The 26,117-nt window shown below is 31.4% G+C and overlaps 1 protein-coding gene across 1 annotated transcript in view; it reads left to right on the top strand.

Moving 5' to 3' along the window:
• Positions 1 to 21,754, top strand: part of Smyd3 (SET and MYND domain containing, class 3) — a 378,835-nt gene extending 357,081 nt beyond the window's left edge. The window contains exon 8 of the mRNA XM_072529872.1: positions 21,739 to 21,754. Within this exon, the coding sequence (XP_072385973.1) occupies position 21,739 (1 nt within the window). The 3' untranslated portion in view covers positions 21,740 to 21,754. The remainder of the gene's footprint in view (positions 1 to 21,738) is intronic.
• Positions 21,755 to 26,117: the final 4,363 nt, after the last annotated feature.

The raw sequence follows: 26,117 nt of genomic DNA, 5'->3' as shown, positions 1-26,117 counted from the left end.
GACGATGAGTTTAATATAGTAGCGAGTATAATTATTAGTAACAAAAAAACATTAATACATTCAATAGGAAAAGCGCAGAAAAGGGTCCTCCAAATCAATGATAAAAAAATATATGGCTATGATAAGAAGAGCACTACGAAACAGAATAGGACATATTATTTTAATAGACTAGTACAACTTTGAAATGGTTCATCGGTCTAAATATTTGAGATTTAAGATCACTTTTAACAAAAACATTACAAAAAGAGAAGTTTTAAGCAAAAAAATTAAATCCAAAAATACATTCCGCAGTAAGAAAAATAAGAATCTACGTATGTAAATGAAACACGAACAATGAAAAAACAAAATAAGAGCGATTGAGAGTCGCAGAAAGAAGAATTCTTAGAGAAATATATGAATCTGTTATCAATAAGATTACAAATCAATAGAGTGCAAAACAATAACTTTAGAGATGAGATTTAGTTTCTTGTAGTTCCTTGTTAATTAGTTCCCGGTCGTAAAACACTTTTGGGGGCTTTTCTTGCGAGTTTAACTTACATTGTTTTATATATCCTGATTTTAGTAGTTCGTATTACACTTCTGGATTTATAAGAGTTATAAGGGTTATATACAGTATACTCCCTCTATAACGAACACGGTTATTACGAGGTTTCGCTTATAACGAGATACATTAGATGTCCTGTGAAATTTCTATTGAACTATAACCGTCTATAGAGAGGCAAATTTGGTTATAACAAGAGATAATAGGATTTAAAAACGTTTTTTTTACCTTTTTAGTCCGGTCGTGGCTATAAATAAATACCCTTTCAAACAGCCCCTCAATAAACTTAACTGCAGCCCGCAATAAACTTCTTTACAATGAATAAATACAACTGTTTCACATCTTTAGAAAATATAATATGATAGAATGATACTGGACTATTTAAAGCAGTTAAAAATAACAGAGTTCTTAAAATTGCAGAAGCAATAGTTTATGTTATCCTTGAAAATACGATTTATGCATTATGTAGTTGGAAAAAAATATAAGTACAGCTTTTCTGTTTTAACGTATATCATTGATAATAAAAGTAAACAACTCTTTTATGTTTTAATGTATTTCATTGACAATAAAAGTAAATAACTTTTTTTCAAAAACGCCATTCAAACAATATTTATTAGCATCTTATATTGCTCCGAATGGCTTCACTATAGGAAGTTAATGTTTTAGAAAACTACAGATTCATATGTATGCACAGTATTATGATTGTCTGATATAACGAGATCGGCTTATAACGAGGAAATTAGTCTGTCATTTCAGTTCTCGTTATAGAGGGAGTCTTATATATCAGTTTACTACCTTAATTTTTCCTCTTATCTCTTATGTGATAACGTTATCTGCGATATCTAAAACGCTCCAACCTCACAATTATATGGGTCTATTTTTACGTTATATTCTACATCGTCTGTTTTGTCTTTTAATGAACATTTATTTGGTTTTCTCGTTACTGACTATTATACCGTTTTTTTTTGCTCTATAGTATTCTGATATTTAATCTATGGATTAAATCCGGATAGCGGATAGATATTCTTTACTTTCTTGGAAAAATTATATTCTAACACACAAAAATCCTATTAAATTGCCAAAACCTTCCTTGCATATTTTATTTACTTATAAGGAGCAGCAGCAATATCAGTACTATAATAATGCATATAGTCCTGAACTGGCTAATCGTTGGATAATAGGAAGCATGAATGTAGCAGTTTTAATGGCTTGCAGTGGCAGCCGTAGCTCAGGGGCTATGTTACTGGCTTAACAAGCTAGAGGGCCCGGGTTCAAATCCCGGAGATTATTCCATTGGAAAATAATAAAATATTTTGAATTTCCCACTAAATTTTAATTAGTACCGAAATGACAGACCAGAGGCGCTAAAGGGATAAAGTTAATACTGGGATAAGTTCAAATACCATTTGAACAAATTTTCACCTATACATACAGTACACTATATATACAGTAACTTTTAAATTTTTAGAAATTTTAACACTACTTAATATCTTTAGACCAATGTCATATGAGTCACTACATTCTTGAATGTTTCAAAAATAAAAATATACACTGTCATTCGTCACTTTTTAATTCACTCATTTAAAGTAATTTTCATGCTGCATTTGTTAATAAAGTTATCAAACGAGTCTATTAAATCTTGTTTGAGAAAGTCTTTTTCCAGTTGTTCCAATTTGTGGTTCTCTTTATCAAAGTGATGTTGTCTTTCACATGGATCACTTCTGTCTATAGGTTTAGGAATAGACATATATGCCGGAAGATTGGGGAAAATCCTAGGAATAGCATTTAATTCCAACTTTAGTTTTTCAGACACAACACTCTTTGTCTTTCCATGTATGATGAAGTACTATATCTTCAGAATGAAAATGCTTAGCACACAGAACAGAAGATTTTGTTGGGGTATAATTGTCTTCTTTGATAGCTTTTAATCACTTATTACATAATTGTTTATCTATTCGGAAAGAAAATGAGCTTACAGGCCCTTCCAACTTCAGAAGCTTGTGTAATTACTTTTGCATCAAGGTACACAACAATGTCTTGACATCTGTAACTGAAAAGAACAATATATTTAAGCTTTTGTGGCATTTCAACTATTACGATATTAACCGGAGAATAAACCCACAGTTGTCGCAAAAACTGTGATTTCATTGCCCAAAGAGTTAATATAACAAAAGAATTAAAAATTACCTAATAAATACTGAGAATAATGAAATTCCACACCTAACCTAACAACGTTTATACTTACATTTGAGTTTATTTCAACCTGTAGTACAATATCAATAATTAGTCGAATAAACGACTAACTTAAGTAACTGACTAGACACATAAAAGCACTTAATATTAATTAAAAAAATAGAATATACAAATAGTTATCGATTCATTTGTAAACAACTGTTTACATTCAAACAGGGTCCTGATTCTAATTGAGATTTCGACTCAAAACATGTCGAAATTAATATGGCGACGTCGAAATGCGACTTTGCGAACCTTGTGGATTTCAGCTGAACTAACCAAACGACGTCACTAGTTTTCGACTCATCGAAATTAATTTCAACCACAAGAAAGTGGTTGAAATTTCATTTCGAGTCGAAATTAATCTGACATGACTGACTGGACTGGGAGAAGTGAACTTAGGTTCAGTTTAAGGCTGTTTTAGCAGTCCAAGTACACTGCGATTTGAAATGGGCGTATCACTTACTTTTCTACACTGCTTACGCGAGACCATCTTTACTCAGTGCCGCCGGCCGACGGGTAGTTTAATGACAACAAATACATTATTCTCCATTCAAATTAGTTTTAACACGAACTAACTGACCGTACGTTCATGAGATTTGACGTCACGAAGGCGATAACGATGAAACTAAGCCTAATGATGAGTAACACGTTTCACTATTAGATTTCAGCATTTCTTAGCAATTTTCTTTAAAATTGGAACACGCTTTTCTCGACTATTACTGGACACAGAAAGGTGAAACAAAAATCAACGATTATAGAAAAAAAAACTCTTTCGAGTGATGGGCGTAAAAAGTTTGGTTATATTAGAACGTTAAACAGTATATTCCAATTTTTCAACAGAAGTTTCAAAAAAATAAAAAAAGTAAAACCATCAGTTTAAAGGCAACATAATTTCGAATAACGTGTCCAAATTTCGAGACATTTTGTCAGTAAATAACAGAGAAAACACTGTCCCTAGGTTTTGGTGCACCGATAAAACAGCCTTAAGTAGGCGGTGTTTTGATCCTTGCAAGGAAAACTGAGGCAAAAAGTATCAATATGGCTGTGTTTTACGGACATTTGCTAGTTTTGGAGGAATTAGAGAGGTTAGATATCCGACGTTCATAACGGAGGATAAGAAGAATGTTACGGGATACTCAAAATTCTTTTTCACTAAGTGATGCTCAATTTAGGCAGCAATTCCGGCTTAATAAACAAGCTGCAAATTATTTAATAAGGGTATTAGAACCATATTTGGAAGAAGGCGTTTATGCCTCTAGGATACCCAAAATGTTTAGGGTTAGTATTACTAAGCTGCAGTAAATTTAAAAATATATTAGAATATAACCACTAAGTCAAATCTTAGTGGTGGTTATAACTTAAGGATCTCCCACATCGCTTTTTTTTTCTTGCCATCTTTTCTTTCAATTCAAAATATAATTGAGAATGGCCAATATTTATGATTTAACAACTCAAACAAGAAAAAAAAGACGTTCACGTAACGTAAACAAAACAAACATTCAACAAGCGTAGTGCAGCCAATAAACAACAGGGCCAATCCAAATTTTCAGCAGTGTCAAAATGATAAAGTAAATATCCCCAGTTTTAACTACAATCGAAATGAATGAGAATCGCTAGCGATTGCGACTGTCATGGCGTAGTCGCTTTTAAATTTCGACATCGAAATGAAATAGAATCAGGGCCCAGGTTGATGGTTGACAGTATCTTGTCTTTTGTCAATAATTAACTTTTGTGATTGGTTAAAATTTTCATCGAAAACCCGGCAACACTGTTCATAGTTTCTCTCATTCCTTTTCCTTTCTACTCCCCGTATTCAAGAATACAGCTTTTTAAAATAGGTGGTCACAGCCACCTTAAGTTACAAGCCATGAAGTAGAAATTTGGCAACATCTAAAGGTAGTCCTGGGCCCTGATTCTATTTCATTTCGATGTCGAAATTTAAAAGCGACTACGCCATGACAGTCGCAATCGCTAGCGATTCTCATTCATTTCGATTGTAGTTAAAACTGGGGATATTTACTTTATCATTTTGACACTGCTGAAAATTTTGGTTGGCCCTGTCGGTTGTTTATTGGCTGCACTCTGCACTACGCTTGTTGAATGTTTGTTTTGTTTACGTTACGTGAACGTCTTTTTTTTCTTGTTTGAGTTGTTAAATCATAAATATTGGCCATTCTCAATTATATTTTGAATTGAAAGAAAAGATGGCAAGAAAAAAAAAGCGATGTGGGAGATCCTTAAGTTATAACCACTAAGATTTGACTTATATTCTAATATATTTTTAAATTTACTGCAGCTTAGTAATACTAACCCTAAACATTTTGGGTATCCTAGAGGCATAAACACCTTCTTCCAAATATGGTTCTAATACCCTTATTAAATAATTTGCAGCTTGTTTATTAAGCCGGAATTGCTGCCTAAATTGAGCATCACTTAGTGAAAAAGAATTTTGAGTATCCCGTAACATTCTTCTTATCCTCCGTTATGAACGTCGGATATCTAACCTCTCTAATTCCTCCAAAACTAGCAAATGTCCGTAAAACACAGCCATATTGATACTTTTTGCCTCAGTTTTCCTTGCAAGGATCAAAACATAGATAAAGAATATATATTACTGAATAGATAGGAAACTGTGTAGGTTATTTCTGGACAATGCGCCATCTGGCGGCCTTAGGAAAGCAACATATTTTTAAAAAATCTTCTCGCAATTCTTCAAATATAAAGATTAATATTGAGGGTTTGATTATAAAAATAAAACAAACGTTGGTTCTTTTTCTACTTTATTTTCTTTTTTACGTTTTTATATAAACATTAATTACATGTATTTAAATGTAGTTGGTTAAACAGTGGCTATTCTGTAGTTTCTATAAATTACAACACAGAAACAGAGAAGGAATAGCATCACATTTCAAGGTGGACTTATATCTCAATCCAACATAGCGGGCTTCTGGTCCAAAATGAATTGTGCAAGTCTTCTCTGCCAATTTTGTTAATCCAAATATCATAAAGCTAAAAAATAAATAGTTTGTTTTTAATATTTTCTGTGAAATAATGTTACATAGTATATTTCTAGAGGTGCTTTACAAAAGGACAAATAAACAAAAGTTTTGTAGAAAAAGTTCTTGAAACATTGAAGAATTGCCACATTTTTAATGGCGATAATTTTAATTCCTAAAAAACTTTTACCTAATTCTATATCGGCAACAATTCTAATACACATCATAACGTGAAAGAAAGAAGTTTGGGACAACATCGGACATTTTAAGGCAATTATTAAAAAATAAATAAAATCTTATATCAGCATTTTCTACTTACCGCCCTATCTTTTGGAAAAATATGCATTTAAGCATCCTTATTGTAATTATTACAACCATTAACGCAACAGTTAAAAACCGTAATTATTTAAATATGATGGCAAAAAAGCAAACAATTATTTAATCGCAAATAATACAACTCGAAACACTGTGTCGAAACCACAATAAAAATGGCGTACTTGTTTTTTGTTTTGTTGGTTGCGGTATTGCGCAGTCACGAAGCTTTGCTATGAAGTGGCTACGCCCTCTGGTGTCCTTAGGAAATACAAATTTCAGAGGACTGTCACTCCCATAAGAGAACGAGAGGCTAATTAACCTAAGTGATGCACAAGCCGGTCGCGGGAGGAATGATTTCTACTGTGGCGCACCAAGCGGAAATATATCAAACTCATTATTGACAAGTTCGGTTTTATTTTGAATTTGAATTTTGAAAATAACCTAGAACTTTTATATCTAATGTACTCTTTTATTGTTTTATAATTGTTCGTACTGTGAATTTTATATCCTGCATTTTATTTTTACCTTTATACTTTTACCTAAACTCTTACATGGAGCAGAACCGGCTACAAGTCGAAAAAAATCTTTAGTGTGTACCTCTTGCTTTCTGATTCTCTCCACATACTCCGAATACAGAAATCACTTAATTACAGATCACAAACTTGAGCTGTTTAAGGAAGAAAAGGAATTCGAAAACTATGCAGGTTAGTGTTATTTATTAATAGCTAATTATATGAACTAACGAAATGTTTTTTTAGATTTTAGAACATGGAAAGAGACTATTGAGAAAAACATGAAATGCTCTTATGTAAAAACCACTGGTAAAAAAATAAATAGCAAAATAGAAAAGACATACTATGTTTGTCATAGGTCATTTAAAGCAAGCAGATATATGTCTACGTCTCAAAACAATAGACAGACATTTTTAAAATCTCAGGGTTTTTCTAAGTTAGATGTTACTTGTCCTTCAACTTTGGATTTAATATGTAATGGAAATCAGTTAAAGGCCACTTTGTATACGCCTCATTTTGGCCATAATTGTAATTTAACCCATATAAATTTGACTAAAACTGAAAGAAAACAAATAGCAGGTATGTCTCATTTTTTTCTAATGTAATGTATTAACTTTGCATTTTTTTATTTTAAGGAAAAATCTCTGAAGGTGTGTCATTCCAAAAAATCCTAGATGATATTCGTAATGGGATTTACTCTGAAGAATCCCTTGGACGACTCAGTCTTTTAGATCGCCAAGACTTGAGAACTATAACCAGGGACTTTTCTTTAAAAGAATATGTTCAGCTACATCAGAATGATGTCATAAGCATTCGTTTATGGGTTGAACGATTAAGATCCCTAAAAGATGAATTTTCAATTATATTTTACAAAGAGCAAGGCTCAGATGATCTCCCTAATGTATTCAACATAAATGATTTCGCATTAATATTCATGACGAAATTTCAAGAAAAACAATTGAAACTGTTTGGCTCAGACAAAATATGTGTGGACTCAACGCATGGAACTACAAGTTATGATTTCTTATTAACAACACTTATGGTTGTGGATGAATTTGGAGAAGGGGTGCCTACTGCTTTCTTGCTTTCAAACAGGGCAGATACCAATGTCTTAACACATTTTTTTAATTCTATTAAAGAACAAACTGGTGACATCAAATGTAAAGTGTTTATGTCTGATTATGCTCCAGAATTTTTTAATGCGTGGACTAATATTATGAGTAAACCAGATAATCTCCTCCTTTGTGCTTGGCACATCGATAGAAATTGGCGTAAGAACTTGAATAAAATTAAAGGTGATCAAGTGGCGAAAGCAAAAGTGTATAAGTACTTGCGTTTGTTATTACAGTCAACTGATCCTGCCGATTTTCAAGAATTGCTAAATTTTGTATTATCTGAATTATTTGCTTGTGAGGATACTGAGGCTTTTGGTCAATACTTCCAAACTTACTATGCTGGTCGTTGTCATTTATGGGCATATTGTTACAGAAAAGGACTGGGCATTAACACAAATATGTACTTAGAAGCATTGCATCGAACACTGAAACATGTATATTTTCAAGGAAAAAAGAATAAAAGGGTAGACACTTGTTTGTATGCTCTCTTAAACTTGGTACGTGATGTAGTAATAAAAAAACTGAAAAAAAAAGTCAAAGGTAATAACTCATATAGAATGAATTTAATAAAGAAAACACATGTAAGAAGTAAGGATATTGAATTGAAAGACATCTGCAAAATAGATGAAAATAACTGGAAAGTAAAATCAGTTCAAAATAATACAGAGTATCATGTTCAAAAGGTAAATGAGTGTTTAAAAATAAATAAAAGTTGTCATATTTTTTGCAACGAATGTAAGACTTGTATCCATGAATTTACCTGTACTTGCCTGGATTTTTTTATTAAAAGTAATTTCTGCAAACACATACATGCAGTTATTAGAAATAATTTCCAGCCATCAATACCCATTCAAAAAACTGAGACAGAAACTGATGATATTATCCATACTGTGGTAAACGAAAGTATGATTAAAAAAGGAGATTATGAAAACCAAGATCTTAAAGTTAAGCTGGATATAATATATGAATTAATTTCTTCAAAAAAACTAACTTCTGATGTTAAATTGAAAGTTGGAAAAATGATGGACACTATACTAAGTTTGATTGCAAAAGAAGGTAAGACATTAAAAGATGTTTACAATGAGCCTGGCAATAAGAAATATGAAAAACAAGTGAGGTTTGTTAGTACTAAGAAAAAACAAACTCCAAAATCTGAAAATTTACTTCAAAAACCAAGTACCTCTGACATCAGGTTATTACTACAAGATTGTGAAAATAAAATCAGTGAAAACGATCACTCGTATACAAAAGAAATAGGGATTTTTTATGAATAAAAAAATTTCACATTTTTATACCTGTTAGATTTAAGTTTTAATTAAATATTTTATATCAATCCATCATGTTGTTCTGCTTTATTGTGTTCTTCCATTATTTGTAGGTAGTAATTAATAAAATTTAGTTTTTTTTTAATTATTTATTACATTAACAATGCACCTAATCCTAAGACTAACCAGCATTTTATGTTTAACTTAATCTACTACTGTAGTTTCCTAGGTATTCCCAAGGGTTCACCTTAGAATCTAATAATTATTGTTGCACACTTCACTGTTGTGGCTAGGCTAACTGCCCGAATTTAAACTGACAGTGACATTTATAGATTGATCACTATCACACAAGTTCAAAAGGTTTGGTGGGTTTGAGCCTGCGGACTAGGTCTTGATTATCTAAAAGTTTTAACACTTCCCTGTTTGTATGGTTGTGGAGTCAGTTTTCGTGACCTTTGACAATCTTCTTTATTTCTTATTTAATTGTTGTTATACGAAGTTCCCGATGTAGGTCTTTGTTGCGGATATACAATGTGGCATTTACTATGTTTCTTAGTCTTCGGTTTTGGACTCTTTGAAGGATAGCATAGTTACTCTCATTAGTACAGCTCCATAATTGTAAACCATAGGACCATACTGGTTGGAGCATTTGTTTGTAAACTATTACCTTGTTTTTGATTGTAAGTTGTGAACTTCTATCTAATAACCAATATAACTTCAGTTTCAGTATTTCAGTTTAAGCTCTTGATTTTTCTTTCTGATATGTTCCTGCTACTTTAATTTGCTATCATATTTGAGCATAATCATTTAAATTTCGTAACTGATATTTTAAAATTCTACTGATAATTACTTTACATAAATCTAAAATTCAACATTAATAACTAACTACACTACTACACAATAAAACTGAAAATGAATATTTTTATTTCATTTTTTATCCAACTTATTTTATATCCATCAGTTTTTTCCAGAATTTTTCAACCTTCCCGTCAAAGTAAAGGATGACATGTGACATGAACAAATTAAGAATTAAGAACGCTAATTCGGAAATGTTCGTTAGACGTTAGGGGCGTTGCAGTAGGATTCATTCCTCCCGTGACCGGCTAGTAAAAAGTTAAGGACTAAACTAAACGTCCATTTTTGATCCACTGAATTAAATTCACCAGCGTTGCAATATTTCACTGACATAGTAGCGACAGGTTTACTTACATATAAAAATGTCACAAAAACAGAACATGAATCACAGGTATTCATTTAAAATAGAGTTATTACTATCAACTACATAGTAAATATCGTGTCAACTAAAATTGTACCTACATAAACGTGCTGTGACTTCTAAATTTTCCTATATCTAAATAAGTTTAAAGAATTTAAATATTTTATTTTATTTGGAAGTGTATTACAAAAATTTGGTCCGAGGTAAGTAGAACATTTTAATTCTATGTGTTTAAAACAAAAAACATTTGTATGAGAAATGAACAAATTAGGTATTTAGAAATAAATTTTACCGGATAATACATACATTCGATAATATTTGAAAAAAGTTATTTTAAATTAAAGTAATGTTACTTCCATAATAAATAAATGGTTTTTTACAGATGGCTGGAAATATTTGTTATTATAAATGTGGTTTATCACCATACAAAATTCATAGATTAAGAATGTTCAGATTTCCGACAAAAAATCCTTCGGCTTGTCAAACATGGATATTACACTCTGGTAAGTAAATAGAAACTTTTTTTATATTCTTTTATTTTACACCGTTTCCGTTACGCAATTAACTTGAAAAAATGTTTATTTTTTTTCATTCATCATTTTTTATTATCGCCAGGGTGCACGCGTCATATTCGAGATGCATTAATTTGAATTTTACGTTTTCGTTGGTATTATAATTATGATATAATAAACTTCGGAAAAACAAATTAGTGAATAAATATCAAATTAATAAACATAAACAAAGTATTAGATATTAAAATATGTATTTCTGTAGCTATTTTTAGTTATTGTATTGAAAAGTAGAAATAAGTTCATCTTTATCGAAGAACTAATTTGTACAAAGGTCCATCTGGGAAAAAATTATTGGTTTCACGTAAAAATTTTATACTGATATTTGAAGATTCTAAAAGATATATGAGGGTTAGTTAATAATAAATCTGTAAAGACATACAGGTGATTTTGGCTATAAACGTTTTTTATCCAGTTTAGAGAAAAATAGTTAAAATAAAAATTGTAGATTCAAAAAGTTCTTCCATTTGTGAGTTTCTAAATTAAAATATATAAAAAATTCACCAAAATAGTTGCAAAAAACCCTTGATTTTGCAGAAATTTATAAGTTTTAATAACTTTGTTTTGGCATAATGGTATGTAATGTAACTAATAAAAATAGTGACGATTTGTTTATCGTAGAAAGCGATTATGTAAACAACTTTTTGTTGAGCTATCCCAGTTTGAAAAAAAAATTATGTTTTACGTGCCACAAAAGCCAAGATATTGCAAATTTTGCAATCGACCTTCATTTTGAAAAAGTTCAAATCTAAAAAAAACCGAGCTCAAATGGTTCTCCATTCTACTTTCCGAAGCGGTATTTTAAGAATACCATCATTTTAACGGGTTATAAATTTTTACTTCTTTACCGCATATGCCATATGTAAGTTGGAACGCACAATTCAGATCTTCATTTAGTGTCCCTTCAATTTTCAGCTCTTACTGTTGATAGACAATGGAAGTATGATTTTAAGAATAAAATGCTTTGGTTTTAAATATAAAATGCTCTCTTGCCTAGTAATGGTCATAGAAGATTCTATTTTTTTTTTAGAAAGTGTGTTTTTCACCAGTTTTTCATAAGCATCTAAATAAGTTTGTGGCATAAACGATATCAACGTTATTTTAAATGTTTATAAACAGAATAAATAACCTATAAACTATTTGCTCTGATTGATATTTAGCGCACTTTAATAACTTATTCATTTCCATAATTTCCAGGAGCTATGTTACATGTCTTTGCGCAAAAAAAGAGTTATTATAATTTATAAATAACTGCAAAAATAAGGTTTTTTTTGCAACTATTTTGGTTAATAGTTTCATGTATTTTAATTTGGATACTCTCAAAAATTACATAACTTTTTATGATCTACAACTCTAATAAAAGGTGAAAAAATCTTAAACAGATATTTAAAGTCTCTAAAAGGTATATGAGGGGTAGCTGATGACAATTATGTGAAGACTACAGCTAATTTTGCTTTGATTTTTTATTAAACAATCGTAAAAAGTGGAAAAAGTGTATGCGCATAAAACGTTTCTTGTTCATGTTAGAGATATATGATTAAAATAAAAGTTATAGATCATAAAATGTTCTCTAATATTGAGATTTTTATAATTAAAATACATAAAGAATTGACCGAGATAATTTAAAAACCCTTATTTTTGTAAAATTTATAAATGTTAATATAAATATAAATAATATACATATAAATAACTTTCTTTTTTGCATAACAATATGTAATACAACTATTTAAAATTATGGCAGTTAATGAGTTTTTAAAGGGTGCTAAATATCATACAGAACGACCATACAGTTTATGAGTTATTCAACTTGTTTATCCAGGAGTCCGATTATTTAAAAAACTGTACTTATCCAAACAGTCACTCTAGGGTTATTTTGTAAATAGAAATCGATTTTTATGGCTTCGTTTTAAATTATTAAAAACAAACATCAAGATTATATTAAATTTGTGTTTAAATATCAGTTTGAAGAATAACAAATTTTTAGCATATAAAAATTTCTAATAACTTTGACTTTTTTATGTGTTACACTTGTATGTAGGCTCAATATAAAGCTAAACATTTAAAAAAAACCAAAACCTTCTATTGCCCAGAGGAAATCAAATAGCATTTTTTTTTCTTGTTTAAGAAATTGCAAATATTTTCATTGTTTATTAACATTAAGGCTGAAAATTGAACACATTGTAAAAGAATATCTAAATTTTATAATTCGATTTATAAATGGCATACACAGTGAAGAAGTAAATTTGTTTTGAAACATTAAAATAATGGTAATCGTAAAATATCGCCACAGAAAAATGCAAGGGAGATCTGTCCGCTGCAATATCTCAGCTTGTTTCTTGTTATTGGTTATGGAAATTTCTGTTTTTTTTTTAATTGTGCTTTTACACCAGCTTTTCATTGAGCCTACGTACAGCCATATGACATGAAAAATATTAAAAGTAGTATAAATGTTTAGAAGCTAAAAAGCACTTTTTCAAACTGTTTTTTTAATCAAATGTTGAAGTTTACAAATAAAGCTTCAAATAATCGATTCAAAAAACGTCTAATAACTGTCAAAGGTTAAACACCCTTTTTAAAGTTCCTCACGGATTTTAAAGATTTAAACAGTGTTAAACAGATAAAGTAATTCAACGACGAGTTAACAATACGAAGCGAAGTTCTTTAATCACAATGTGATAAGAAAACAAGTATCAAATTTGGTTTTATATTTCAATAGTCGAATTTAATTGCGGCTATATTGGTGTAATTAAAGAAAACCAGTGAAAATCCCAAGAAATAGGTGAGATCATTTTTTCTTTCTTTCCAGTTTGGGAGAGGGTCCATTAGGTACTCACATTTAGGTATTGTGTTACGGTCTGGGTAACCAGGACTACACATCATGAACAGCAATTAAATATTTACATTTACACAAAACAGCTTCAATTCCAACCCAAAATCATATGTCGTTGCCGCAGTCTCTAGACCTCCTCCCCGTTCGTTTCCTAAAATGGAACAAGTTATTGTCATGCACTCCATTTTGAATACTGTTTTATTTAAATATGTTATAGAAATTGGTGAAATGGTTTATCCAAAAAATATTACTTTTACATCTCGCATTTCGAATAATCGAATCCGTATTTTCCTCACTTCTACCGACATCGTTGATCAACTAATACACCGAACGTCATAATTAATTTCACCGTCATCTTTATCTGCAGGCTTCTTTCTGCGACCAAAAGAATCCTTATTTCAAATGTATCTCCTTCCATTCCGCATTCACTAATCGAGACGTCCCTAAAAAATACGGAACATCAGATGATCAATAGGCATATTATCAGGAGTTTTCCTAGGGTAACATTTGTAATCCCTGACAAGGTGAACTTATACAGAACTAATACACCGAACGTCATAATTAATTTCACCGTCATCTTTATCTGCAGGCTTCTTTCTGCGACCAAAAGAATCCTTATTTCAAATGTATCTCCTTCCATTCCGCATTCACTAATCGAGACGTCTCTAAAAAATACGGAACATCAGATGATCAATAGGCATATTATCAGGAGTTTTCCTAGGGTAACATTTGTAATCCCTGACAAGGTGAACTTCGAAGTGCAATCTTCTCTGTTAATTAACCATGAAAATACATCCTTTAAAATATTTTTATTCTCTGACAGACTATAGTGTTTTCTTTGTAAGCTTACGGGTCGTACCGTGGGGTATGATTGCAAAGTCTCCAGTTGACCAGATCACACACTCATTGCAGCTAATGCTTCTCCCTCTTTTTCATTTTCAGCTGACTCTAAGGAGTCCTTAATCCTAAATCCTTAACTTCATCAAAAGAATTTCTATCTTGGGAAATTGAGTCCATCTCCGTTAACTACATACCCATCCTGGCTGCCATTATGGATTTATCCATCCCTCGTCGTACTAATTCAAAGCCCATGTTGGCAGTAGGACAAAAAAGGGGACACTTCAATGACAGTCCTCCTGATACTCCTACCATTCTATCTTCATCCGGTATTCTTGCTCTATTAAGTTCTTTTCCTCCTTCGGCATTTTCGATACCACCTAAAGTGGTGGTATCGAAATTATATAATCGGATATTATATTTCCGTTATAAAAATGATTTACAAAGATAATCCGACTAATTTTACACTTAATTCCACGCAACTTATTACATTTCTTGAGAACTCTTTTGTATGTATCACCCCACTACAAGAAGCTTAAAAATCCTCCAACATAGATGGTATTCAAAAGGACTTATTGCAGCTCTACATAGGTACAAGGAAAAGATCAATAAAAACCGTATTACTATAATCTTAAAAAAGTTAAAAGAACAGCCTACCTCCGACTTACAAGAGTATATATAAGTGCATCCTCTGATAAATCTGATGTCAAATCTAATCACAGCATACATGATGAATAGAATTTCTCTATTTCTCTCGCATTTATTCATTTTTTCTGCTCTCTGTATATTTTTACTTCATCTTTTGCCAAATTTAGACACGATATTTAATTAAGTAATAAAACTTTATGTACTTCAAATACTAGCCCAGTGTGGAAAAAAAATTGTTAATAAAAAATAACCTTAAAATCTCCAATCTCTTTTTTAATCGAAAGGTTATCCTTGACAATTAAGAGACAGCCAAGATTCTGGCAGAAAATTTAAAAGAAAAGTTTTGCAACAAATCTGTACCTAACCATATATACTCTTTTCTTCCTTCGCCCTTTCATTATTCATCCTCAGTTTCACAAGATACCAATTATCCGAACTCTCGTATAAACTATTTCGAACTAAAAGCTGCACTCATATCCTATAAAAACACAAAAATTAGGGTTTTCTAGAATAATCTTGAAAAATTTCTCTAAAATTCCTTAGGCACCAACGACCCTCTAAATGAAGCCAGTAAATTTACCACTGACATACCGCTGACAATCGTTAATGAAAGATCTTGCCCTAATCTATACTAAGATAAAAGAAAGATCATTACAAAGAACAAACGAACACAAACGGGTTATGTCATGAAGACAAATCGTTTTTGTCTTCATGACATGTCATTTTTTCGCTGTATTACTAGCTACCATTCTACCACAATTTTACAATTATTTCCCGTTCTCCAACCCTTCCTACTCACATTTTAATCCCACTTCATTAGAAATACAGACAGTTGTACACTTGACAGCTGACTGTTGCTAGAAACAGTCGTCCTCTCTTTCGTCTGCTGAGTCTTATTAGGCAGACGTATAATCTCTCTATCGCTATCTATCGCTTGGTACAGACTTACCGCGCTCTTTCTCCACTCTAACTCTCTCGCATGTAGTTACGCGAAAAATACCGAAAATACTATTTTAATCGTGTACAGACGAAAAATGTGCTCTATATCGTGATCTAAGTGTTAGTACCGCGAAACACGTCTTCAGAAACCGGTAACCGGACAGTTTCCCCGTATAAAGAACAACCGCGACTGAAAGCCTCTAAATACCGCGAGTGTGTATATGTGCACCAGAAGAATTAGTAAGACTTTATATAAAATTAATTTGATATAGTCTGTATAACCTTTTGCCACATATCCTCATTTATTTGAACCAGCCCTATGTAATACAGTCCTCATACACCGAAATTATATTCATAATTTCACATATGTACACCCTTTTTGTACACACACATTTCTTAAGCAATCTATAATCAACAAGATGTCGTAGCAACTGTACTTAACATTGAAGGGGCATTTTATTTAATCTCTAGAAAAGCAATCATTGACAAAATCTCCCACTATAATTTAAATGGTAATATTTTCTCATTTGTAAAAAAATATCTAATTGAAAGAATCTTTAAAGTCCTTGCCAAGGGTAAACTTTTTCAATCTCTTCCTCAAAATTAAGGTGTCCCTTTAGAATCTGTATTAAGTTTAACTTTATTCATTCTTGCCATCAACGAAATTTGCCTCCCATCAAATATGTTCAATACGCTGATGACCTAATCATTTACTGCCATGTTAAATCTGTCTCAACCTCATATAAACTTATACAAAGTGTAGTAAATCTAACGAACTAAGATTATCACTCTCTGAGAGCAAAACCAAATTAATAAAATTTTCCATAGGGATTTCCACTCCCTTACCCCAAATTTTATTTACCAATTCTCTACTTTCTGTTGTTAATTATTGTAAAATTCTCGGTTTTATGTTTGACTCCAGATTAAATTGAAAACATCAAATATCTGAACTTAAAATCAATTGTTTTAAAAGGTTGAACATTTTTAAAACCCTCAGTCATCTTCAACGGGGTGCCAATAAAACTACTTCTGAGCGCTTTTCGCTTTAGTCCTATTGAGAGTGTATACCGTGAATCTAATGAACTTTCTCCTACCCAAGACGATAATCACTTCTACTTTCGTATGCTGCATCAACATCCGCAAATCCATTTAATCCCGTTCATTCCCTAATTGCCACAGTGCCGTCTTCTTCCACTAACAATAACCAACACCTTATCATAAAACCTATACCTCAATTAATTTGTCCACTACTTAAAAATATTGAGCTTTTTCTGACTAGTTCATTTCCTCTACCTTTACTTCCCCTCTGGGCTAAAGATCTCCCTTCAATATATACCTCACTCACTATTTTTAACAAACTTGAATCTTCTAACCTTTGTTCTAAACTATTTGTTCAGATTAACTTTCATATATCCATTTAGTCAATACAATTTTCACTGAGCACCTATTAGTTCAAAACATTCATGACATAATACCAAAATCTCTCTGCTTACGATGTAACAGTCTCTCTCATATGGCTGCCTTCTCACACCGGAATTACTGGTAATAAAACAGCAGATCATTGTGCCAAAGAAGCTACCAACCATGCCAATTCAACTAGCTAACGAATCTCGAAATTCGTTTTAAAAAAGTCGGTAGAGGATACTTGACAAAACTTATAACAAAAGAGCAAAACAACTTTTCATAAACTTCAATCTTTTATTGGTCATCTCTCCCTAGACTTCATAACTATAAGAGAAGCATCGACTATTACAAGACTACGAATCAACCATACCAAACTTACCAACTGCAAACAATTCACCAGCCTGTATAAAGCACTGGACTTGAAACCTACTCTAAGGAACTAGAGAATTGTCTATCTCTTCCTCAACTGTAAATTGTATATGTTGATTATGATACTTGAAAATGTTGACTATTTCAATAATTTTGTGTTTAGGAAGTGCCAAAACTAGATCATCTACATATCTTTAAAAAAAAAGGAATGAAAAATGTGCAATTGTTGATACAATCACAATCACTGATAACATCATCCATGACATAGCTACTTAGAATGGGTGAAAGACTAGATCCCATAGGACTAGTTTCTGATAGTCCTATGGGATCTTTTTTTTTCCTATCTAAAAAATTTCTTTTTTCTTACTCTTAAACATATATATATATATATATATATATATATATATATATATATATATATATATATATATATATATATATATATATATATATATATATATATATATATATATATATATATATATATAAACATATATTGGCACAACTGCGAAGTTATTTATATTTTGAATACAGAACTTAAATTGTTTTTTTACTTTATTGTGCAGAAAGTTGCTTTTTTTAAGTTGTGTTAATAATAATATTGTTGTAGGTAATGCTGCATTGGAAAGTCTGGAGCTACCCGATTTAAAAAAAATTTCCTTGCAGTAAGCATTTTGTCCAAAAATATCTAAATGCAAACCAAAAAAATATAGTAAGGTAGAAGAGGAAGGTTTGTTAACGACACCACGCGTTTTTTATACGTATTCGATAGCAAAACAACCTCAACCAGTGCCAATAGTGTTTCGCAATACATACATTGCTTATTTAAGGTCATGAAAACAATGTTACAATCAATTTCTATAACTATTAATGTAAACAATTTTGTTTTGTTTTTTTTTATCTTGAATTATTATTTCGTTAATATTGTCTATGTGTAGATATTAGAATTTTGATAGGTGGTATATAACTATTAAAATAATGCGAATTTAATTTTTGCAATATCTATCACTTTGTAATTTAAAATTATTTCATTAATAAACAGCTCAAATCGGGCGAGTTGATTGAAAAAAACATTCTCATTTATGTAAACAGAAATACAAAAATGGTGTTTATATCATAAAATACATAAATAAATAAAATAAAGGATACTATTTATTAAAGTGTTGTTTTATTATTCCTTTTATCCCAACACATAGATTAATTTTTCCCTAAATATGTGTTGCCTCTTGTTGTGGCATATCGATGTGTTTATTTGTTTCAAAAACATTATCAAAAAACCATACCTATAAATTTACTATATTTTCAAACGTCATTTTAAAGATTAAAAGATTGAAAATTTAATTTTCTCAAAACATACATAAAACCATTGTTTAAAAAGATTTTCTTTTTTAAACAATGATAAAACTTAAGTCTTGACTAAAAAATAAACCTCTGCATTAGTGTTCTAAGACGATAGCAATCGAGTATATTTCAATTAAATATTTAATCCTTTTCTAGCAAATCATATAACCAAATTAAATATCTGGTAAACTAATAAAAATTTAAAAAAGGTAGCATTTACCTACTTCATATAAATAGATTACTAACCGATTTAGATTTAGCAAGTCTCAAAGTATAAAAACAGTTTGAAATATTCGCTCGAAATAGTCAAGTTATCTTTCACTAGACGCATACAACGATAATAACAATAAGCATTTTATTAAAGTTTTATATTTTCTTCACAATCTGGCATCCGTGTACAGGTTTGCCTTAGTTAGGAGACAGGCAAATATATACTCGAATAGAATCCTGTAGAGAATTAAGTTTCTGTTAATAGTTTTTTAAATTTATGACTAGAGGCCGCCATGTGACGGCAGAATAAGAGTCAAACGTTTGTTCCATAAGGATTGTCTAACTAGTCCTATTTAAACAATGGCGATACATTTTTACGCTACCAAATTTGACAGGCCGCTCCGGAAGTAGCGTATCGGTAGCGGTTTGATTTTGCAGACTTTTACTCAACAGTTGTGGAGCAGCTCCGTCTGCTGAACGCGCCCTATGATTCAGCGAGTTTACTACATTTTACTCAGCGTTGCCAAAGCGAACGAGTAACTTTGACCTATTATTTAGTTTAGAAATGAAGAAGAAAAGTTTTTGCTATTAGGCTAGTTGCATTAGTTGTGTCACAACCAAGGTTAGTAGATATTTAAGTAGGTTGTCTCGTAACTATAGACCAATCAAATGCTCGCTTTTTAAAGGCGGGAATACGTCACCCATACGACACTTTTAAAATTGCCATAAGCTTCAATGCTAATATAAGGTTCAAAAACTTAGGTTTTGCAATATATTTTGGGATTTTCTTGGGTATAGGGATGTTAAGTGGTTCTTATATTAGTAATTATATCAATTTTTTTTCTAAAATCAATAGTCTGATGACAAAAAATAGAATTATTTCTATAATAATAGAATAGATTATAGTGATAATATTGTGTGTTTTTAATGGAGATAACAGTTTATTTCGCACAAAAACCCAAAAAAACAGTAGAAAAAGTTCAAAAGCAAAAATACTAAATATGTAGGAACTTACTTATTATGTTTTTCCTGGAATTTGCAGCATTTTTATCATATCTAGTGGTAGGCAAAAAAAAACCAATAGGTAATATAAATAATTTATTATTAGATTAAAATACAAAAAATGAGTAGTCCTTCAAGCACAAATCTTCAAGCTATATATACTTATCTCATCTAAAAAATATATCATTATTATAACGTACAAAACTACATATAATTGTTATGATAAACCTTGATATCACGGCTACGAAAACACACTTCACAAGTGTTTATGTACACAAATAACTAAATAATAAGTCTCTATAAATAATATTGTCCTTATACCTATACTTAAAAATAAAAACTAAACAATAACTAAACAAATAAACGAACTAATGATACTATAGAATAGAGACAACAACAAACGTGAACTTAAACTCAGACGTGCAGACAACTGTCAAATTTGACTTTGTCGTATGAGTGACGTAAGCATCCTGCCTTCCCCTCGCTTCGCCCACATAGTTACGAGACAACCTACTTAAATATCTACTAACCTTGTGTCACAACAGTGTATTGTCTTTTGTCTTGTCGATTCTCCTTATTGTTATTATAAACCATACTTTTAAGGACTTAGTTATTTATTAAAAAATGTTGTGTGAGGCACAAAAGAAATTACTAATTAGTTACATGGAGCAACATGAAGAGTTGCGTAGGGGGCAATTTACTGCAACTTTTACATACAAAAAAGCCCAACAACTTTGGGAAGAAATTACCACTAACTTAAATAGTGTCGCAAATGGTCAATCAAAAGATTGGAAAAAATGAAGAAAAGTAAGTTTTTTTATATAATAAAATGCAATCGTGACAAGTACGATTATTGAAATCAGCAGCTTATTTTTTTTTTTTTTTTTCAAACATGGCAAGATATGAAAAAAAATGCAATGGCAAAAAATGCTGCCATAAAACGTTACAAGAATATGACGGGAGGAGGCCCAGCAGTCTCAGTAACACAGAAACTGAGGTTTTAAGTATGATTACCCCTATGCAGACTGATGGGATTGGTGTTGAAGAAACCCCATTAGAATTTTCTTTTGAAGAACAATTAAGTACTTTTTATAACTGTGCTCTGCTAGGTACAAATTTTGTTATGGTAAAACTCAAATTCAATTGAAGCCTGTTCTTACTACAGACATTTAATTTTAATTCACTGAACTGGTTTAGTAGCTGCTCAAAATTGAACCAGTATATTTAATACATATTAATAAAATAAAATTTGATGAAACATTCCGTGCTGCTTTCCACCTTATACTAAATGTTTCGTTGTATTATATATTCTAGTAAAATTGGGGTTTCCTCAAAATTAGTCATTACTGTAAAATGATATTTTAAAACTAATTTTTTGTTCAAATATGTTTTAGAGCTTGCCTTCTGCAGAAACTCCTCTTGAGGATGTTATATATGATATTGCCGAGATGGATAGTGAAAAGGTAACTTTTTCTCTTTAAAATTATTTAGAATAAAGTACCTATTATTAATTTATTTCCAGGAAAAAGTAGAGCAAAAGATTGTGACCGAAACTGAAGAGAAAAACAATGGGGTAATAGTCAAATCAACTAAATAATGGGCGTTGAGAGTTTGTAACATATTTTTTATTATTACAGGCCCTTCAGGAACATAACTACACGTTGGAATATCCAATTCAAAAAAAAAAAGGAAAAGGTAGACCTCAACCACCTAGAAAAATGTCGAAGACTTCTCGGCTACAAACTTCAGTGGCCTTAAGTCAGAAACATCTAGCTTCCATGAAGCAAAAAAATGATATCGAAGCAGCCTACTACAAAAACAAAAATTTTATAGATGGGTTAAAATTAAGGGCTCACCTACGGTCGAAAAGATTTCAAAATGTATGGTGGAGACACCTAAAAATGTAAATACATAATTTATTTATTGTTTTACTATTTTATTACCTACCTACCTTCAGTCTATGACCATTTATTTGTTTATCATTGTATTGCTTACCTTAAGTTCAGGGGGAACACCATTGCAGGTTAGTAAAATTAGGATAGGGTGTTGTAATATAGGATGCCTAACAGGCAAAAGTATGGACTTAGTGGATGCACTTAAGAGAAGAAGGGTATACATTGCTTGTATATTCAAGAGACAAAGTAGAAAGGTGAGAGAGCGAAGGAGTTGGATGAGGGTCACAAACTGTGTATGGAAAAGCAGCACTAGAAATGGAGTTGGCATAATTGCTGATAGCGAAATGAAAGAAAAAGTAGTAGAAGTTGTAAGAACGAGTTACCAAATAATGTCTGTAAATTTGTTGTGAATAAGGAAATGCTGAATGTAGTGTGTATGTTCCTTAAGTAGATTTGGGTGATGATGAAAAAAAAGCATTTTATGATCAATTAGGGATATAGTTCCAGACTTACCAGCGGAAGAGAGAGTAATACCTGGAGGTGATTTTAATGCACACATTGGTCAGGAGAAAAGTGGATATGAAGGGGTTCACAGTGGACTAGGGTTTGGAAGTAGAAATGATGCTGGAGGTGATATGCTTGAACTGGCAATAGCACTAGATATGGCTATTGTAAACACATTCTTTCAAAAGAGAGAAAGCTAACTAATTACATATAAAAGTGGCGGTAATCGATCCTAGATAGATTATTTTATGATGAAATATGGCAAATATTATTCGAGAGGTTCCTGTGGAAAAACTGCAGGAAAGAAATTTGAGAACAAGGAAAAAGCAGAAGTGTACAGCAACTTATACGAAGAACTAAACACCAAAGGAGGTGAACAGAAAATATAGAGTAAGTAAAACTTATGAAAGGCATGTATGAAGGAGTGACAACTAGTGTTGGAGAGACTGACAAATTTAGAAGTAGGGCTCAGTGTTAAACCTGTATATATTTTCATTGGTTTTAGACCAGATCACTGGAGACCTTCAAGGTGACATTCCGTGGTGTTTGATGTAGTGCTGAAAGGAAATACTGAGTGGAAAGTACAGCATCGACTTGAGAAGTGGAGACAAGCTCTCAAGGGAAAAGGTTTAAAACTGAGTAGGTCAAAGACAGAATATATGTAGTGAAATGGTTTCAAAAACCAATAATTTTAGGTATTTGTGGTCAACACTGCAAAGCAATAGAAAAATAGATGGAGGATGAAATGTAAAGAAGCGAGTGGTATGTTGTGTGTTTTATAAGACAGCTGTAAGACCAGTTATGATGTATGGCACTGAATGTTGGCCAGTTAAAAAGAAGACCTCAAGAAAAGGATTAAAATATCTATAAAACATATTTTATTTTAGCATATTTATATATTGAATTTTCTAATATACAAAAATTATAATAAAATGTACTTATACTGGGTATAAATGCAAAAATATCACATTTTTTTAAAAATATTAATTATAATGATTATCAATAATTAATTGCCGTAGTAGTCTTCCAGCTTCCAAATCATTCTGCGCCGCAAAATTATTCACTGCTCCTGCAGCTGGGTTTTCTTGTATTATTCCAACATCTGCATTCAATAATTCATCATCTCTGTCAGGCTCGAGAATTCTATAATGTATGCAAATATTGTGTAGCACACAACAAGCCATTGTTATTTTGGCTGCTTTTTGAGGCTGATAGTGAAGAACTCTATGGTTAAGTAAACATCGAAACCTGTTTTTCAAAACACCATTGCATCCTTCAATCCTGCTCCTTATTCTTTTAAAATCATCTTTAAATCGTTCCTCTGCACCTGGCGTTTCATATTTATTTATTCAATTTGTTTAATTAACAATTCCCCAACTTTGTTTTTTTTTTGTTTAGGTTCAATGAAGTAAATAGCAGACCTAGGGATTTAAGACAATTGCAGACCCAATGGAAACATATGAAAATGAATGCCCGCAAGGTGTACAGCGACTATACTCGAGAACAGAAAAAGACAGGAGGTGGACAGGGACTCACAATTCCAGATGAGATAGTGATGGAGATTAAGGACATCATGAATCCTGCAGAATTGTTGAGAGATCATAATGTATATGATTCTGATGGCCCTGTAAGTTTTCATATAATAGGTATTATTATATACATTACATTAAATTTTGTTTTTCACAGATAATACAATTATCAAACTATGAAATGGAACCAAGTACTAGTGAAGAAGTGGACACCCAATTAAAGGTCAGTAGATTTATCAAAGATTTAAATTTTTTAATTATGGTATATGATTAATGAAAACATCTTTTATTAGATATTTGAGAATGATATATTGTTACCAATGGAGAGTGAAGAATTTACAGAGGTGGAGAGTGAACAGGTGGAGATTGAAGAAATGAAACAGGTTAGTTGATTTGATGTGCCAGAGCTAAATAATGAGTTAATGACCATCTTTGCAGAATAGTTTACAAATTTTCATTTAATTATAATTAAGTTTTGTTTGTGTAACACATATTATTATTTTAGTATGTTAATGAAGGGGCAAGCACATCAAAAGGAAAGGACATACTATGCATCTCCACTTCCATTAGAAAAAATTTAAAAAATTAATTAACAGTATGTATTCCAAAAGTATTCAGCTAGGGAATGCAAAGGTTTATTCAGTCATTTTATTTGGCAAAAAAAAAATAGAAGACAGCTACTTCATTGATTTAATAAAAACGTTTTGCTTTATATTTCTAAGACTTCATCAGTTCACTACAAAAAAATATGACAAAGGCTAAGAAATAAACCTACCATTGTGTAATACATACTCCCTTTTTGCAGTGAACTGATGAAGCTTTAGAAATATAAAGGGAAACATTTTCATTAAATCAATGAAGTAGCTGACTGCTATTTGTTTTTGTGAAGTAGCTGACTGCTAAAATACACATTTTCATAATATCCACTTCAATTGTTGAGAAGTATATTATTATAATTTGCAGGATCAAGAATATGTGGCAAGTATGGTTCAATTTTCAAGAGAACTAAAAGAAAAAGAGCACAAGAAATATATGGAATTTCTAGAAATTGAACATAAGAGATGCATGAGAATTATGGCAAGAGAGCATAGCATGGTTCAAAAAGAACAGAGCCTCGAAATAAAAGTTCAGGAGGAAACTTTAAAAAATATTTTATTACAAAGGGAAAATACAAAAAAATACTAATAAACATAATGAATTGTAAAATATTTTATTAAATAAATTTTGTTTTTAAAAATTTTCGTTAATAAACGCAATACAGAGATATGAGTTTCAAAATCAGGAGTAATAGGAGGGTGAAAAGTTTGACTGGTGGATGCTTGAGCATCCAGACTCGAGAAACTGCTTCCTGGTTTTTGAGGATTTTTGATTGTATTCCCTGTATTTCGTTGAGGAGCGGGGCCAGGGACAACCCACCCCTTCTGTCGTTTCCCGAACAGAATTGACATTCAAATTTGCGGATACCTTGACGTCCACATCAAAACATAACATAACAAAACCGAATTCTAGGTTCAGAACATTCATAATACCCATGTCCTGATTGACAACAATTCCAACAGGTAATCTTTGAGTTAAAAGCAGAGACATTATCAGACCGAGAATAATTTGGTCTACCCGAATAGGACGAATCAGGATTTCTAAAATTCTGCCGAATAGGAGCTCTAGACACACTGTCAGACGTCCATGACAAAACTTCTTCCAGCTTCTTACATTTTTCAGTAAGATCAACAATCGAGGGAATATCTGTAAGTGCCAGACTAGAATGGTACGATGGCAACAAATTTTTCTTGATAATCCTGACAATATGAGGTTCAGAAAGAGGAGTCTCCAGACGTTTACACAGAC

The sequence above is a fragment of the Diabrotica undecimpunctata genome, chromosome 4, assembly GCF_040954645.1.
Source record: "Diabrotica undecimpunctata isolate CICGRU chromosome 4, icDiaUnde3, whole genome shotgun sequence".
Classification (NCBI taxonomy): Eukaryota; Metazoa; Arthropoda; class Insecta; order Coleoptera; family Chrysomelidae; genus Diabrotica; species Diabrotica undecimpunctata.
Note: the sequence above shows the minus strand (reverse complement) of the source record. Positions and strands in the feature narration are given on the sequence as shown.